The 15366-nt window shown below is 54.8% G+C and overlaps 6 protein-coding genes across 6 annotated transcripts; 4 read left to right on the plus strand and 2 right to left on the minus strand.

Moving 5' to 3' along the window:
• Window positions 1-13: 13 nt before the first annotated feature.
• Window positions 14-6268, plus strand: E0L32_005280 (uncharacterized protein; the record flags this gene model as incomplete). Its single annotated transcript, XM_031139784.1, has 6 exons — window positions 14-49; window positions 103-4619; window positions 5119-5177; window positions 5243-5932; window positions 5994-6120; window positions 6208-6268. The coding sequence occupies 6 exons, from the start codon at window positions 14-16 to the stop codon at window positions 6266-6268; spliced, it is 5490 nt and encodes a 1829-aa protein (XP_030996299.1).
• A 940-nt stretch (window positions 6269-7208) lies between these two features.
• E0L32_005281 (uncharacterized protein) lies at window positions 7209-8468 on the plus strand (the record flags this gene model as incomplete). Its single annotated transcript, XM_031139785.1, has 1 exon — window positions 7209-8468. The coding sequence occupies one exon, from the start codon at window positions 7209-7211 to the stop codon at window positions 8466-8468; it is 1260 nt and encodes a 419-aa protein (XP_030996300.1).
• A 640-nt stretch (window positions 8469-9108) lies between these two features.
• Window positions 9109-10048, minus strand: E0L32_005282 (uncharacterized protein; the record flags this gene model as incomplete). The annotated part of the gene is made up of 2 exons (XM_031139786.1): window positions 9109-9980; window positions 10021-10048. The coding sequence occupies 2 exons, from the start codon at window positions 10046-10048 to the stop codon at window positions 9109-9111; spliced, it is 900 nt and encodes a 299-aa protein (XP_030996301.1).
• A 391-nt stretch (window positions 10049-10439) lies between these two features.
• On the plus strand, window positions 10440-12350 carry E0L32_005283 (uncharacterized protein; the record flags this gene model as incomplete). The annotated part of the gene is made up of 3 exons (XM_031139787.1): window positions 10440-10792; window positions 10859-11259; window positions 11314-12350. 3 exons carry the CDS (start codon window positions 10440-10442, stop codon window positions 12348-12350), a joined length of 1791 nt encoding a protein of 596 aa, XP_030996302.1.
• A 231-nt stretch (window positions 12351-12581) lies between these two features.
• On the plus strand, window positions 12582-13250 carry E0L32_005284 (uncharacterized protein; the record flags this gene model as incomplete). Its single annotated transcript, XM_031139788.1, has 1 exon — window positions 12582-13250. One exon carries the CDS (start codon window positions 12582-12584, stop codon window positions 13248-13250), a length of 669 nt encoding a protein of 222 aa, XP_030996303.1.
• Window positions 13251-14814: 1564 nt separating this feature from the next.
• Window positions 14815-15120, minus strand: E0L32_005285 (uncharacterized protein; the record flags this gene model as incomplete). The annotated part of the gene is made up of 1 exon (XM_031139789.1): window positions 14815-15120. The coding sequence occupies one exon, from the start codon at window positions 15118-15120 to the stop codon at window positions 14815-14817; it is 306 nt and encodes a 101-aa protein (XP_030996304.1).
• Window positions 15121-15366: the final 246 nt, after the last annotated feature.

A 15366-nucleotide genomic window follows, 5' to 3' on the forward strand; every position in this document is an offset into this window, starting at 1 on the left:
AAAGCGCCCGGCCATGACCGCGGCTTACAATGGTGGGCGCTCTCGTGTTGTACCACTCTACATACCTTGGATGTCGCTAACCTTGGACTATTTCGCAACTAGTTCTTCAGAAAGCAGCGTCGCGCACCGACGAGCCAGTCGTCCGATGGCTTGTCGAGCAGCCGCACCTCGATCACGCGGTCTCGAAGCCCCTTCTCCTTATCCACAACCCTTTCCAGAACTTCGCTCAGTTCCGTCGACGATGTTGTGGATGATGTCAAAGGACCACTCGGCCTGAACCTCCTATATTCGCCTTCAGATCCCCAGGTCGATATCATCTTTGTGCATGGCCTGGGCGGGGGATCTAGAAAGACATGGAGCAAGACCCCTCAGCGGTCCCATTACTGGCCTCAGGAATGGCTACCAAAGGATCCTGGCTTCAAAGTGGCGCGTATTCATAGCTACGGGTACGACTCCGACTATCTGAAAGGCAGGGAAGACTGCCTGAACATACATCACATTGGCAAGTCATTCCTGGCCGCACTCAGCACGTCGCCCTGTTTTATCGGGTCCGAGACGTTCATCATTGTAGTTGGGCATAGTATGGGAGGGCTGGTGATCAAAAAGGCGATAATTCTGGCCAAACAAGACTCGGTACATAAGCAGCTGGCTCGAAGATTCGCCGCTGTCTATTTCCTCGCGACACCACATCGCGGTGCGGATTCTGCAAAAACACTGAAGAACATGCTGAAGGTCGCATACGATCGAGCCTATGTGGCAGAACTGGAGAGAAACTCTGGCACGATACAGGTCATCAATGACGAATTTCGACATTTCTCCACAAACCTTGAGCTCTGGTCATTCTACGAAACACAGAACATGAAAATGTTCAGCTCACTCATCGTGGATCCGGAGTCTGCTGTATTAGGATACCGCGAAGAAAGACAAATGCCCGTCAATGCAGACCATCGCTCAATCTGCAAGTACGAGACCCCAACTGACTCCAACTACGTCATGCTAAGAAACGCACTCTCTTCAACTGTAAACAACTTGATGGCCACCATTCCAGAGAGAGAATTAGACAGAAAACGCGACCGAGTCAAAGTACTCAAACAATACCTAGAGATACCGGATGTTCTGGACGATGATCTCGCCAACGCCCGGGAAGCTCGGATGCCAGGATCTTGCCAATGGCTCTCAGAAAACATCAGCTATAGACGCTGGATAGATGGGAGCTCGCCAGCTGACCGAATATTATGGATGAAAGGCAAGCCTGCCACAGGGAAGTCTGTGCTTGCCGGATATGTCATCGACGAGCTGCAGCAAAGGAACCAGTGTTGCAGTTACTTCTTCTTCAAACATGGAGACAAGTCGAAGTCCCGTCTCAGTCGCTGTCTGAAATCCATAGCCTTCCAGATGGCATGTTTGGATGATGACGTTGGCATTGCGCTCTTGGAAATGGCAAATGATGGTGTTCGTTTCGATCATGTAGATGAACGGACGCTGTGGAGGACCATGTTCATGTCCAAGATCTTTGAAGACATATCGATGCGCCATTTCTGGGTTATTGACGCCCTCGATGAATGCTCCAGTGGCCTCGCATTCGTTGAAAGCCTTTTGGCCAAGATGAACGAGACTGTTGATTTGAGAATTCTGATAACTGGAAGAGACGCGACAGATTTCAACCAGGCATTTTCAAAGGCCCTGGCACATTCAATGACAATATCAGAAACGGACACTTTGCCAGATCTCCGACTATTAGTCGAAACCAGAACTCAACTCCTCGGAGTCGTGGGGTTTCCTGACCGCCCAGCATTGGTCGATAAAATACTTCTCAGCTCCAGAGGCTCGTTCTTGTGGACGGCTCTAGTTCTCAAGGAACTACAATGCTGCCATAGTAAAAGAGAGATCGATCAGATACTCGAAAATGTCCCGAAGGGTATGGTGCCATTGTACAAGCGAACACTGGCCTCGATGGCGGCACTTGAGAGGGGCAAGAAACTTGCAAAGGCAATTCTTTTGTGGGCAACTTGTGCGTTTCGCCCAATAACAACAACCGAGCTTCATGGTGCCCTTCTCTTAGATATTGAAGACAACTTTCCGAACTTGGACGACAGCATAGCGTCACTCTGTGGCCAGCTGGTGGTTGTCGATGGATTCAAGAGGGTGCAGATGATTCACGAGACTGCCAGAGAGTTCCTCCTCGACGATGACAACGATTCGGAATTCTCAGTCCACGAGCAACAGGCCCATACAACGATGGCTAGAGTGTGTTTAACTTACTTGACAGGGGACGAGATGAAGCCTCCAAGAGGCAACCGCCGTCGTTCATCCGCAAGCCTCCCATCGACACGGCTACCATTTGCTTCATATGCTCAAACCGCATTTTCGTACCACCTCGCCAAGGCCAACTCACAGGATCCTGAGATATTCCAGCTTGTGGAGCAATTCTTCAAAACAAATGTCCTATCATGGATTGCCGCATGTGCAGAGTTGAAGCATTTGAATCAACTGATCCGCACTTCAAAGCATCTTAAAGCATATGTCAACGCTTGTTCTATCGAACGGTCACCTCTGGATCCACGGGTACAGACCCTCAAGTATTGGACAGCGGACCTTACTCGCCTTCCAGCCATGTTTTCAAATGCGCTCATTAAATGCCCAGCTGCAATCTACTCCTTGATTCCACCGTTTTGCCCTACTAGATCAATGGTCTACAACACGAACGCTTCAGGTCGCAGGCTCCTGATAGCTGGATCTAAGAGCGAGCAATGGGACGATAGACTGCTCTGTGTCGACTTTCGAGAGGGCAGTCCTAGTTCGTTGGCCTACGGAGAAGACTTTCTAGCCGTCGGACTGACATCCGGATCAGTCGTTATGTACTACACAACGTCATACCAGGAACACACAACATTGCTCCATGGCGAGGCTACCAAGTTGATTACCTTCAAACGAAAGTCCGAACTTGTGGCTACCTGTGGACTGAAGTTTGTGAAAGTCTGGAACGCGAGAAGCGGGGCTCTGTTGCACAGCTTCAAGAGTCCTCCGCGCCCTCTTAGTATGGACTTTGACGGCGACAGTCTTCTGATTAGCTCCCATAAGAATTTCTTGGTATCATGGGATCTCGGAAGTGACCTTCAATCGACGCCGACTCAAACGCACTGGAGCGATGGGCCTGAATCACAGCCTCAGCCATTGCGACGACCTCCAAGCGCACTTGCTCTTTCGGTCAGTCAGGGAATGCTTGCTGTCGCCTATCACGGAAAGCCCATTATACTATGGGACATCGAAGAGAAATTTTACGTAGGGAACTGCGGGAAAAGACTCTCCACTGGAGAGACCAGCACCCACGTTGTCGTCTCACTCGCTTTCAACCCAAACCCGAATCTTGGCCTCCTAGCTGTCGCCTACCTCGATGGTGACCTCGCGCTCCTGGATCCATTTTCTGACCAGCAGTTAGAATGCTTTCGCGCCAACTACCAGACTCTCGCCAGCAGCCCTAACGGCCGCCTTCTCGCTGCCAGTGGAGCGAACGGCATCATTACCGTCCATGAATTCGATACTTTGCGGCTTCTGTACCGTGTCAGATCGACTGATTCTTACATCAAGCAGATTGTCTTTGCCCCGGACAATCTCCTCTTCGCTGACATTAGAGGTGCGCAGTGTACGGTCTGGAAGCCTGAGACACTCCTGCGGGACTCCTTGAGTGACGAAAGCAGCGGCACTACTTCAGCATCTCTGGTGGAGACTGTTTCATTACTTGCCAAGGCAAGGATTACATCTATCGCAGTTCACAACACTGCTGATGCCATATTCTGTGGCAAAGACGACGGATCTATCTCATTATACAGCCGCAAGACCGCAGTCTTGTCTCGGGTCCTTTGGTGTCATAAGTCGCCGGTTCGTCTTCTGAAGTGGTGTCCGAGTATCCGTGCTCTTCTCGCTATCGACGCTTCAAACAGGATTCTGTTAAACTCTGTCCATGATCTTGATACCTTCAAGCCAGTTTTCGAATCCCGACTTGAGCGAGATAATGCCATTGTTGGTGTGGTGGTAGGCGAGAGTGCAGATAGGTTCATGGTGTCAACCCGTGAGGCTGACTTCTTATACGCACTGAGTACCGGTGAGCTTGTCTCAGAGCATGAGCCCAAGAGAGACTCAGGTATTCGGAAATGGGTAACTGACCCAGCTCGACCCGAACATGTGATTTGTGTTGATGATGCCACTGTCTGCATCTACGGGTGGGCTGATCTGGCACAAGTTGCTTGCTTTGCATTGGCGCTACGCCAGAACGAAATGCAGCTGAAAGGGTGTTTTGTATCGTCAAATTGGATGGTGCTCGAGACCTCAGACGGAAATGGATTCTCTAACACAAATAGCATCGCTATATTTGCTAGACCGTGGCCGGGCCATGGCTCACCGGTTGAAGATGGCAAACTAGCTGATCTGCCCCTATGCACCACGATTTCAGCTGTTCTTCATGTTCTCGGGACTACTGCTTCGGGAAGATTGGTGTTTCTAGCTTCGAGCGGCTGGATATGCTCTGCGGATCTGAGTCAATATGAGCCGAACACTGGGATTGTGGAGACACGCCGCTCTTCGTTGGACATATTTAGACACTTCTTCGTTCCCTCAGATTGGTTTGCAGGGAATAGAGGTATAGCATGCTCTTTGGCAGACAGTGACATTATTGTCAGTCGAGGCGGCGAGTTGGCAGTCATCAAAGGCGGCTATGATTATTCGGAGAGTGTTGATCTGGCATCGCGGGCTGGGGATGAAATTGCCCCGACTTGAAGGAGTTTGTGCATAAGATTAAAAACTTTGATACCATGCCGTATTTGTACCTTGTGCTCTGCCACTACCACTTGGGTTACCTAGATTCTACTCACCAAGGAACAAAACATGTGAATGGCAGCATATGCAGGATGGCGCCATTGGTTAACGCCAGGCCCATGATTGGTGACAGTAAACAGTTAGCCGCCTGACCAAGAATAGCAACCTGCTGGGCGCTTAACAGTGTACTAGTATAATGAACAGCCCACAGTACGTGCGCCATGCACCATGTCCCACAAAGTATCTTCACAATCCGACAGAATAGGTTTCCGGGCCATACTTGTGAAATACAATGGACAGCAACAGTACCAACAAGTTCGAATTTGGATCGAGCAACACCCATGTTGATCTTGCTGTGCTTTCTGGTTAGTAATTCACTCCCGCGCGCGAACAGTCTGGATACAATGTGCTTTGACTCATCCCTCTCAAGCACTCCCCGCCGGATGCACCGTCATTTCTACCGAAGGCCATGGTGTCAGCTTTTGGGCCAAGACTGGTCGAATAGATACCTCTTTCAGCGATGGCACGACACAGTCATACTTCATCAAGGTTCTTTCGAAGGAATTGGGTCAAAATATGGTGATGGCCGAGTTCGAGTCGATGAGTGCCATGTACAAAATCGTGCCGCAGTTCGTGCCGAAGCCGATCGCCTGGGGGAGCTATAAATCCAACCCAGAAACGCACTTCTTTCTTTGTGAGTTCCGAGAGATGATAGACGACATGCCCGACCCGCACGATTTCGCTGCTCTTCTCGCAGCACAGCACCAGAAGAGCATATCTCCAACCGGAAAGTTTGGATTCCATATCACCACCTACGCAGGCAACCTCCCACAGTGGGTGGCCTGGGAGGATAGCTGGGAGACTTTCTTTTCGAAGAGCATGAGATGGTCTCTCGATCTCGAGATCGAGAGAAAAGGCCCGAGTGAGGAACTTGACAAGCTCTCGTGTGTGTTGTTTGAGAAAGTGATACCACGGTTGCTCAGACCCCTCGAGAGCGACGGCCGAACTGTGAAGCCATCGCTTGTGCATGGGGATCTTTGGTATGCGAATGCGGGCCTTGACGTCAACACCGGGCAGCCCCTTGTCTTCGATGCCTGCTGTTTCTTTGCCCACAATGAGTGTAAGTTGTGATGTCAGAATGTAGCATTATGAGCTTAACTGACGGATATCTGCTATGTAAGACGAGTTTGGCCAGTGGAGGCCTGCCTGCAACAGATTCGGGGCTGAATACATTTCTGCCTACAACTCTTTTGTCCAGATATCAGCTCCTGAAGAAGATTTTGAGGGTCGTTTGGATCTGTATAGGCTGTAAGACTCCTTCAGCTCAGTGTCCTTGACAATTTCCCAGTCTTGATGCCCTTATTCTTTGGGTTGCAAGTGACTGACGTTATTTAGGAGATTTGATACCCACGTATCAGCGCTGTTTGTCGAAAATGAAACTCTTCGTACACAGTAAAGCAACCCCTATCACTGTTGTCTAGCAGTAGAGCTAATTGGACATTTAGGGTGTTGGATGTGATGAGAGATCTAGTGGAGAGGTATGGACAGGATGGTGTCGATGGGAGCGAGTGTGCCAATTAATCTGCCCTCAATTCGCCGGACAAACCTTCTTCGCCAAGCCACTCGGGTATTCTGGCTTCGAGTCATGCCGTGAAGTCGCGTAATATACTGCGAAGAACCTCATCGTCGCTGCCAAAGGTCCATGTGCACTGAGTCCCGAGGATCAGACGGTCCCTATCGCTGTGGACAAGACCCATGGCATTCCCAGAATCATGCGGTTAAGCACTCCCGAGAGCCGTGGGCAGGTTGAGTGAGCGGCCCGAGACGCTTCAAATGGCATAACGGATCCCCTTCTATAGCGATCGTAAACCGCTAGCCAGCCAGCCTTTGGGATGACACAAAAGTCAGTGCATGAGGACGCACGCATACAGTTGCGGCGTGTGAGAGGAATGCCAGGATCACTCGTGTTGACCCTCTGATGAGTAGGAGCAGGTGCATAAGTATTTTGTCGTTCAAATAGCTCCTGGAAACCTTATTAAATTGAAAAGACTTTTGGTGAAAATGTTTTTGTCACTCGAGAGTCGAGAGAATTTGAGGCTGATATGAGGCTATTTACCAAAAGCCCTGAGTGACTAAGCTTAAGGTTAGATCGACGCACCACATCTGCGCTAAAAGGCCCAGCTAAATCCCTGTCGCCCCCCCGCCACTGCACTAAACAGCCACCAGCCTCGAGGCTGCATCTTTGGTCTCTCTCCCTTGGATCAATCACAACAGCCGAGCTTCTCAGACACTATAATTTCTTGCCATACTCTTGTTCTTGGATACATCCACTCAAACACTTGCATATCCGGTATCACTTTCACACACTTATCAAGCTTCAGGCCACCCCGCCCAACATGGAGGACCAATTCGGCGGAAGGACAGATGACGACTTGTTTGCCGACGACTTCGAGCCTGTCGAGACCGCTCAACCGCAGCCTCCCGCACAGGAAACGCCTGTTGCTGCTCAAGCTCAGCCCACTGCGGAAGACGCCCCAGTATCGACGGCATCGGCCCCTCCCAAAACCACACCGGCTGCCCAGCCGGCGCATGCTCCCGCTCCACGGTCCCTCGCTCAGTCGCGCCACGCCCCCTCACGACAGCCTCGTCAACCTCCAAAGAACGCCCCTGCTCCCGCACCCGCGACTCCCGCTGCCCCGGCCCAGGAGAAGCCCAAGCCAACCCAACCTCCCACAACCCAGCAGCCGCCTTCGGCCTCGGCCGCCACTGCGCCGCCGCCCTCTGCGCCGACGGGGCCCTCCGCCGCCAATGCCAAGGGCAGCGGCAGTGGCAGCGGCAGCAACGCGAGCGCCCGGCTTGGCAGCGGCGCCAACCCGCGGCAGAAGCTGACCGATGATGAGCTCAACGCCAAGATGGAGCAGATGCGCATCGCGTCGGCCGAGAAGGCGCGGCGCTTCGAGCAGGCGCAGCGCGACGAGCGCGACCACGAGATCGCCTACGCCAAGGGCATGGAGGAGGCGCGCCGGCGCAAGGCCGCCGACGACGAGAAGCGCCGCCGCCTCGAGCTCGAGCGCCGCCAGATGAACGACGAGCGCGAGCGCAACCGCGCCCGCAAGCTCAAGGCCATGGGCATGAAGGAGGACGGCTGGGACGAGGGCAAGGCCGAGCGCGAGGAGGAGGAGGACCGGCGGCGGGGCGGGTTCCGCGGCGCGCACGGCGGCGTCAGGGGCACGAGGACCGGCGGCGGCGGCGGTCTGTCCGGGAGTAGATATGCCGACGAGGGGGAGAGGGTTAGGGAGTTCGATGCTGGGGAGTTCAGAGGGCGCGGGAGGGGCCGAGGGAGGGGAGCTCCACGCGGTGGCGGTGGCGGCCGTGGTGGTCGGGGCGGCCTTGGCGACAGGAACGGAGCATCCGGCGAAGGCCACCAACGACAGGTACAGCCCGCACCTGCGTCAGGCCCGGCAAAGGAGGAGTTCCCTACATTGCCAGGCTCTGGTGCCCCCAAGGCCACCAAGGCGGAGAGTGCCGCTGGCAAAAGCTACTCTGCAGCTGCCACGGCGCCGGCCAAGTCTGCGGTCCAAGTACCGCTGATGCCTCTAGAGCCTCTCGGCAAGTGGGACGAGGAGGTCGCTGCGGAGCAGGCCAAGCAGTCATAGTCTGGCGATGGCCTGTGGGACAGCCAGACCTCGCGGTTTCTACCGCCTCTGCGACACCCTCGTCCAGCTCCGACGCGGGATCCTTACCTCAACGCACCGCAGGGCTTCTCACGCTCTGATCCTGCTCTGGTCGACGAGGGACAGAGGGAGGCTGCGTTTGCCCGCCTGCCTATGTCACCGATAGAGCGGATCGAGAAGTGGCTTGACAACATTGCAGAGTGGCAGGGTGAGGGCAGTGATCATCGTAAAGATGACGTGCTAAGGGACTGACTAAAAGAAGACAGGAGAAACAAAGGTGTCGTATCCATTTGGATCACAGCGTTAAGAAGTAAGCGTCTTGTGGGCATGCGTAGTCTCGAGCGAGTCGAGCACAGGCAGTTATGGTCTGAGCGTCCGAAGCTCCCTCTGTTCAGGATTGATATAACTACCGACTTGATGGGCTATCTCGATTTGATTACGCATCATAGGCCTAGCCGAGACAAACACTGCAGTGCAGCAATTATAACATTTGCTTGATAAATTATACGTAAGAGGTATCTCAAAACCGTCGATGACCCGACCTGTCCCAAGTATTTTCCATGACGAAACGCCGAAGACGCCGGGACTCCAAATAATGCAGTCTACAAAAAACGCAACCTCCTTACCACCGTCCTCTGTATCCTCTGCCACCCCGTCCACCACCGTAGCCACCGCCGCCAGACCTCGGGCCGCGAGGGCCCTTGCCCCATCCGCCGTCGCCGTAGCCGCCACCAGGTCCCGTCGGCGCGCCGCCCATATCGTCGTCGCCACCGCCACTCATCATCGGCCGTCCCCGGCTCCGCATCTCCTTGGGGAAGGCGTCAAACGTCTTGCGCATCTGCGCGTAGCCCAGGTGCATCTTTCCGTAAAAGTGGTCGGCCAGGCGCCGGTCGTTGTCGAGCCGGCTGAGGTAGGCGCCGCACACGTCGCACACCTGCAGCTTCTGGTGGCCGCTGGGCCCGCTCGTGTCGGACAGGGCCTTGAGCTCGCGCTCGCGCTCGGCCTTGGCGGCGAGCGCCTGCCGCACGCGGTGGAACTCGTCGCAGGCGCGCGCGACCTCGCCCATCTCGCCCAGGATCTCGACCTCGAGCAGGCCCGCGGCCACGGAGGCTGAGAGGTCGGCGATGGTCTTGAGCAGCACGTTGGTCTGGCGGATCTCGTCGGGCGTCTTCTCGAGGCGGCGCTGGGCGGCGTCGATGCGCCGGTTGCACTCGTCGATGTACTTTTGCAGGTCGCGCATGTAGTCGTAGTCGAAGCCGTACTTGGCGCGCTCGCGCTCGGGCAGGGCGTCGTACTCGGCCTTGAGTGCCTCGGAGTGGACCTTGGGGCAGGGCCCCAGGTCCTGCTTGGTGTTGGTGAAGAGGTCGTGCGGGCAGTGGCCCGCTATGTAGGAGCGGCAGACCTTGGGGTCGGTGAGGGAGAGCTGGGCCGAGCGCGAGGCCATGCCGCCGCCCATGAGCTGCTCTGCGATGGAGGGAAGAGAGTCAGCATCCTCTGACTTTGAGTATGGGCAATGAAGCTCAGTGTGACTTACCAAGCAGCTTCCTCTGTTCTGCGGCCATCTTTATCACTCCCTAATTGCCCGACACTAAAAGGAAATGGTAGAGTCGATGCGACGGCGATCCGGCAGTCGAGAGAGAGAATTGATGGTCGGTTCCGGGCTCGACTAAAGGCAGTCGAAAAGAATTGCTCAGCCGGAGGACAAGGCTGGATCTTTGGAGTTGTCTACCTACAGAAACTTAGTGGCTCCACAGCCAACCACAGCGCAAGGCAGGCCACCAATCTGCACTTTGCGGGGCACACCGCGTCGGATGTCTGCTGGAGGATCCACCAAATTTTAGCGCATTGCTGAAGTAAGAGCTGGCCTTAAAGGTGGCATTGATTACAGATACAAATACAAGAGGTGTTGTGCGAGCAGACGCCTCTCGACGATGATACCGAGGGCATAGGAAAATGCGTCAATTCCATGTGCTCCTGGCATATGCGCTCTCGCTGTGCCTTGGAGTCCAAGCTGCAGACTACCATGAGCAGCTGAACCTGCGGCCGTTGCCCCTGTCCGCGCTGCTCGCCAGCTTCAACTTCCGATCCAACACGAGCATATCCGAGTTCGAGGCACACAACTTCCGCTTCTTCCCGAGATCACTCGGCCAGATCTTGCAGTACTCGGATACAAAGGAGCTCCATCTGAGGTTTGGTCTCGGGAGATGGGACGCCGAGAGCTGGGGTGCGCGGCCGTGGAACGGCGCGAGAGAGGGAGGCACCGGGGTTGAGCTGTGGGCATGGCTTGATGCTGATACAGATGAGGAGTACGTATTTGCATAGGATCTCACAGCTTGAATGAAGAGTGGCTAACGCGAGTATGTATCACTCAGAGCCTCACACAAGTGGAAAAACTTGGTCAACGCCTTGTCGGGCCTCTTCTGCGCGTCCCTCAACTTCATCGACGACACCCGGACGACCCGGCCCGTCATGTCTTTCCTGCCCGAGGGCCACCACTCCGAAGCTGCGAAGGATAACATGCATCTGCTCTACGGAGTTCTCCCTAGAGAGGTTGTCTGCACAGAAAACCTGACCCCCTTCCTCAAGCTCCTGCCATGCAAGGGCAAGGCCGGCATTGCGAGCTTGCTGGACGGCCACAAGGTCTTTGACGCGTCATGGCAGAGCATGGCCATTGATATTCGTCCTGTCTGCCCCGCTGGCGGCGAGTGCGTGCTTGAGATCGAGCAGACGATCGATATGGTCTTGGACCTGGACAGATCCAAGCGACCGCGTGGTAAGCTCAGAGAGCCTCTGCATCCAAAAGAGTTAATACTGATCTAGAGGCTAGATAACCCCATCCCTCGACCGCCTCCGGGCGAGCAGCTCAAGTGCGACACTTCCAAAGAATACCACTCGGACGACACCTGCTTCCCCGCCGATTACAACCTTCATCAGGACTGGACCCTATCGCAGATCTTTGGCAAGTCCATGAAAGGCACTTGTCCTCTCGCAGACCCCGAGACGCCCCCCGTATGCATTCAAGTGCCCGACTCTCGGAGCATCTACATGGGCGCTGGCATAACAGAGATCAAAAACCCCAACGGAGTGTCCCGATGCTACAAAATTGACCCCGAGGCCAACTTTGAGATTGTTTTGCCGGACCTCGAGGCTGGGGCCGATGGCCTCTTGAAGCCCGAGACGCCTCCACTGTACGCTGAGCGCAGCTTTACGGGACACGGCGCTGAGCGCGGTGGTGTGCAGACAATATTCAGGAACCCGAGCCCTGACACCGAGGTTGAGTTTGTCTACATGGAGTCGCTGCCTTGGTTCATGAGGGTCTACCTCCACACGCTCAAGGCACGCATTGCAGAGGGCTCTACCAAGAATGGCGAGGTCGTCCAGGAGATCTACTACCGACCGGCCGTGGACCGGGCCAGAGGCACCCAGCTCGAGCTCAAGATGCGCATCCCGCCCGCTTCGACCGTGTTCCTTACGTACGACTTTGAGAAATCCATTCTACGATACACGGAATACCCGCCCGACGCAAACCGCGGCTTCGATGTCGCTGCGGCCGTCATCACCATTCTCAGCCCGCAGTCTGTGACTGGCCGCTTCCCCACCCCGAACCTGCGCACCACTTCGCTGCTTCTTAGCCTGCCCACTCCCGACTTCAGTATGCCGTACAACGTCATCATCTTCACCTCGACAGCCATCGCGCTTGCCTTTGGCGGCATGTTCAACATCCTGGTGAGGAGGTTCGTGGCTGCCGACGAGGGCCCCGAAGCCGGGCTGAAGGTGCTGATGGGGAAGCTGGCAGGGCGTTTTAAGGGACTGCTTGGCAAGAAGACAGGTGCAGCTACCAAAGGTGAGGGTAAGGAGGAGTGAAGGGGTTGGAAGGAAGCCATTGCTTAGCGGCCTCAACTCCGTTTGTTTTGATAGACCGGCGTTCTCAAGCACTTTGGCAGCTACGATCATAATTGACGCATGATGTTTACAAACCCTCAGACCCGATCCTCAAGCAGCAGAGCCATCTTTTTTCCGTCTCCCATCCATCTCACCAAGCCATCCAGAACACCTCACAGACTCGTACCTTGTCTGCCTTTGAGCGTAGTCATTATGCCCCCTCGGAGAGCAACACGCATGATGCGCGTCCCCGTGCGCGTCCCCGTACGCGAACATGACACTGTCAACATGATGATCGCCGTGCCGTCGGGGGTCTGCGTCAACCGCATCGGCATCACTTTTCCCCCCACCATCCCTCCCGTGACCACCTACGAGATCGAGACCTACTCCTTCCGCGGGTACACGGAGCGGTACTTCCGCCCCCTGCTGGAGGCCGGCGTCGGCTTCTTCCAGGCGGCCACGGGCCTGACGGACAACTGGGTCTTCTTCGGGCTCTTGGTCTTCTTCGGGCTCTTGGTCTCGCTCTCCCTCTGGCTCATGCTCTTACCGGTCCTCGTCTTGGCCTTCTGGCTCCCCACGCTTGTCTCGCTCGCGATTCTGCACTACCGCCTCATATACTACTCGCGCGGCCGGGTCTTCGTCGACCCGGCGCTGCCGTGGGCGGCGGCCACGCTGGACTACTTCGTCCGGGAGTGGGGGTGGATCTACGCCGAGCTCGTGCGGCCGCTGGCGCCGCGACGGTTTCCCGAGCTGCGGGACACGGACGCGCCTCCTCCGTACGAGGTGTGCGAGTTGCCTGGACTGGCGCTACGCGAACGCCCCCCGAGCGAGCACAACATGCAGGTTCCCGTTGCTGAACTTGCGGGCTCTACGCCATCCTGAGCTTACGTCTTGTTGTTGGCGGGTGTGTGGTGGGGACGGGGTCAGTCTTGTCGCGATGGAGTATTGGGCCAGTGTGGGCGTCGGGGCGGGGAGAGAAGACATTGATATGAGATGAGATGGAGATGGAAGGGATTGTGTGTGATATGACATGTTTAACTGCGATTAAGTTCGTTGATGGGAGTAGACTATGGCCTGGACAGTGGAAGCTCATCACTGGGGGGGCTACTTATTCATGATGGCGCGGCTAATTCTTTCAGCAACAGTTAGCTATCTGCTTGTGGTAGAGATAAATTTGAAAGCAACATTGTCCTCGTCAGGTCAACAGCGGCATCACAAGACTCCTTGACTTAACTAGATCCCCATCAGCCATAAAGTAAGATCCAACAACTTCCATATCGATGCAGGAGACCCGACATGTTTAGTATACTGATTAACATCGCGGTCGCGAGCCAGGGGTTTGTGTCGTCCAGGGTACATCTCAACAAAGGGGGATGCATCCTTAGAGTTGGTGATATGGTCCGTCTAGGATGTCTTTCCACATGTCTAACTTGGAGCCCTCCCAAGCTGCACGCAGGGTGCTTTCGGAATTGATCAAGGCGCGAGAGTCCTCGGTGATGCAATATGCCATACTCGGCGTTAGCTTGCCGCTTTGGTACGACTCTTGGCTCGACGAAGCAAGAAGCGACCCATTCTGAGGCTTAGCGCTTTGTCAAGCTTCTGAGGAGACGACCCGCAAGCCGTCTTACGCGTCTTTGGAGACGACTAGCATCCGGACCTTTGACCACTCGGACCTGACAGAAGACTACAGATCTGGAGCCGAGTGTTTCGCGACCGCCGGGTAGCATCACAGCCGATGGCCTAAGCGGCCTGGTGCTGAGGCCTCCTGAGCAAGCAGATGCCCATGATGCTGAAGTCGGTTCACCGAGTTCTCAGCCACCTTCAAGCTTTTCCAGGAAAGATACAACGCCGTCCTCGCCTCGCGAAGATGGCTTACAAGCCTTGCGCGCTAGGTGGCCAACGTCCCCGGCACTTTCTGACGACGCGAGGCTTGGCGTGCGAACGGGCGGCACAGCAAGAATAGGATAGGTGCGGACCCTGCACCGCCACGGCTGCCTCCGGGAATAAGCTCAAGCTCGAGGCCTCATGTCGAATTCAGTAAGGGAGTCTTAAAGTCAGAAAGGATGATGTTCTAGAGTGTGAGTGGTGGTGGTGTGATTGCCATATGGTTCTGCCGTATGGTTCGTCTCGCCTTCGTTTGGATCGTCTGGGTATCGAGAGTTTCCGGGTTTGCGAGAGGATAGGGAGGATGTAGGCATTCATAGCAAAGATGATCGGTCTTATTATTGAACAGAAAACCACTTATACAGAATCGTTATTGGTAATGAAAATCCCTATCGGGGCTGAATACCCTGAATGCTAACGCCGACGCGCCTTGCGTAAACCCAAACCAAGGACCATCCGTATGATTGAAGGCACCTGCGACAACCTGAATTGTTATACCCTCTTTCCACTTGTATTCTTCCTTCTATATCGCCACAAGAATCCGTCCCTTTGGTATCTTTCTTTATTTCAGACTCCACATGACAGCCATGGCTTCCCAGTTCTTGTCGAGGTTGTAGTTGTACTTCCGGGGCGGGTTGTTAGGGTCAACACCACCCCGAGAGAAGTGCTTGTCGGAGTGCTTCGAGTGAGGTTCTTTGTAGAGGCTCGTCGCTGTTGTGTCGGTCGAGTAGCGAGGGGGTGCATCCCTTTCTGAGACCTCAACATGCGAGGTGTCTTTCTTCGACTTGAGGCTGGAGAGCGCAGCTCGGAGACCCGAGTGCTTCTGCTCCGAGCCGGCCTGTGCTTGGCTTGACTGATGTGACGACATGATGGGTATTGTGTGTGAGACTTTCGGTATTTGACAGAAATCAATAGTGATTGCAATTGATGCAGGTTCAAAGACACAAACAGACAAGAGACGTCTGTGATTAATTGATTTATACAACTTGGAGTTGAATAAGATTGGCACCATGGGAGAGACGGATGACTCTTATATATCTATCTATGTACCCCGAGTCCCTGTGTTAGTCCTTGCTCTGTCCGGGTCGCTGCTGTGCACTCAATGTGTCGGTGC

The sequence above is a fragment of the Thyridium curvatum genome (genome assembly GCF_004353045.1).
Source record: "Thyridium curvatum strain D216 chromosome Unknown NODE_27_length_422201_cov_78.887067, whole genome shotgun sequence".
In the NCBI taxonomy this organism is placed as follows: Eukaryota; Fungi; Ascomycota; class Sordariomycetes; order Thyridiales; family Thyridiaceae; genus Thyridium; species Thyridium curvatum.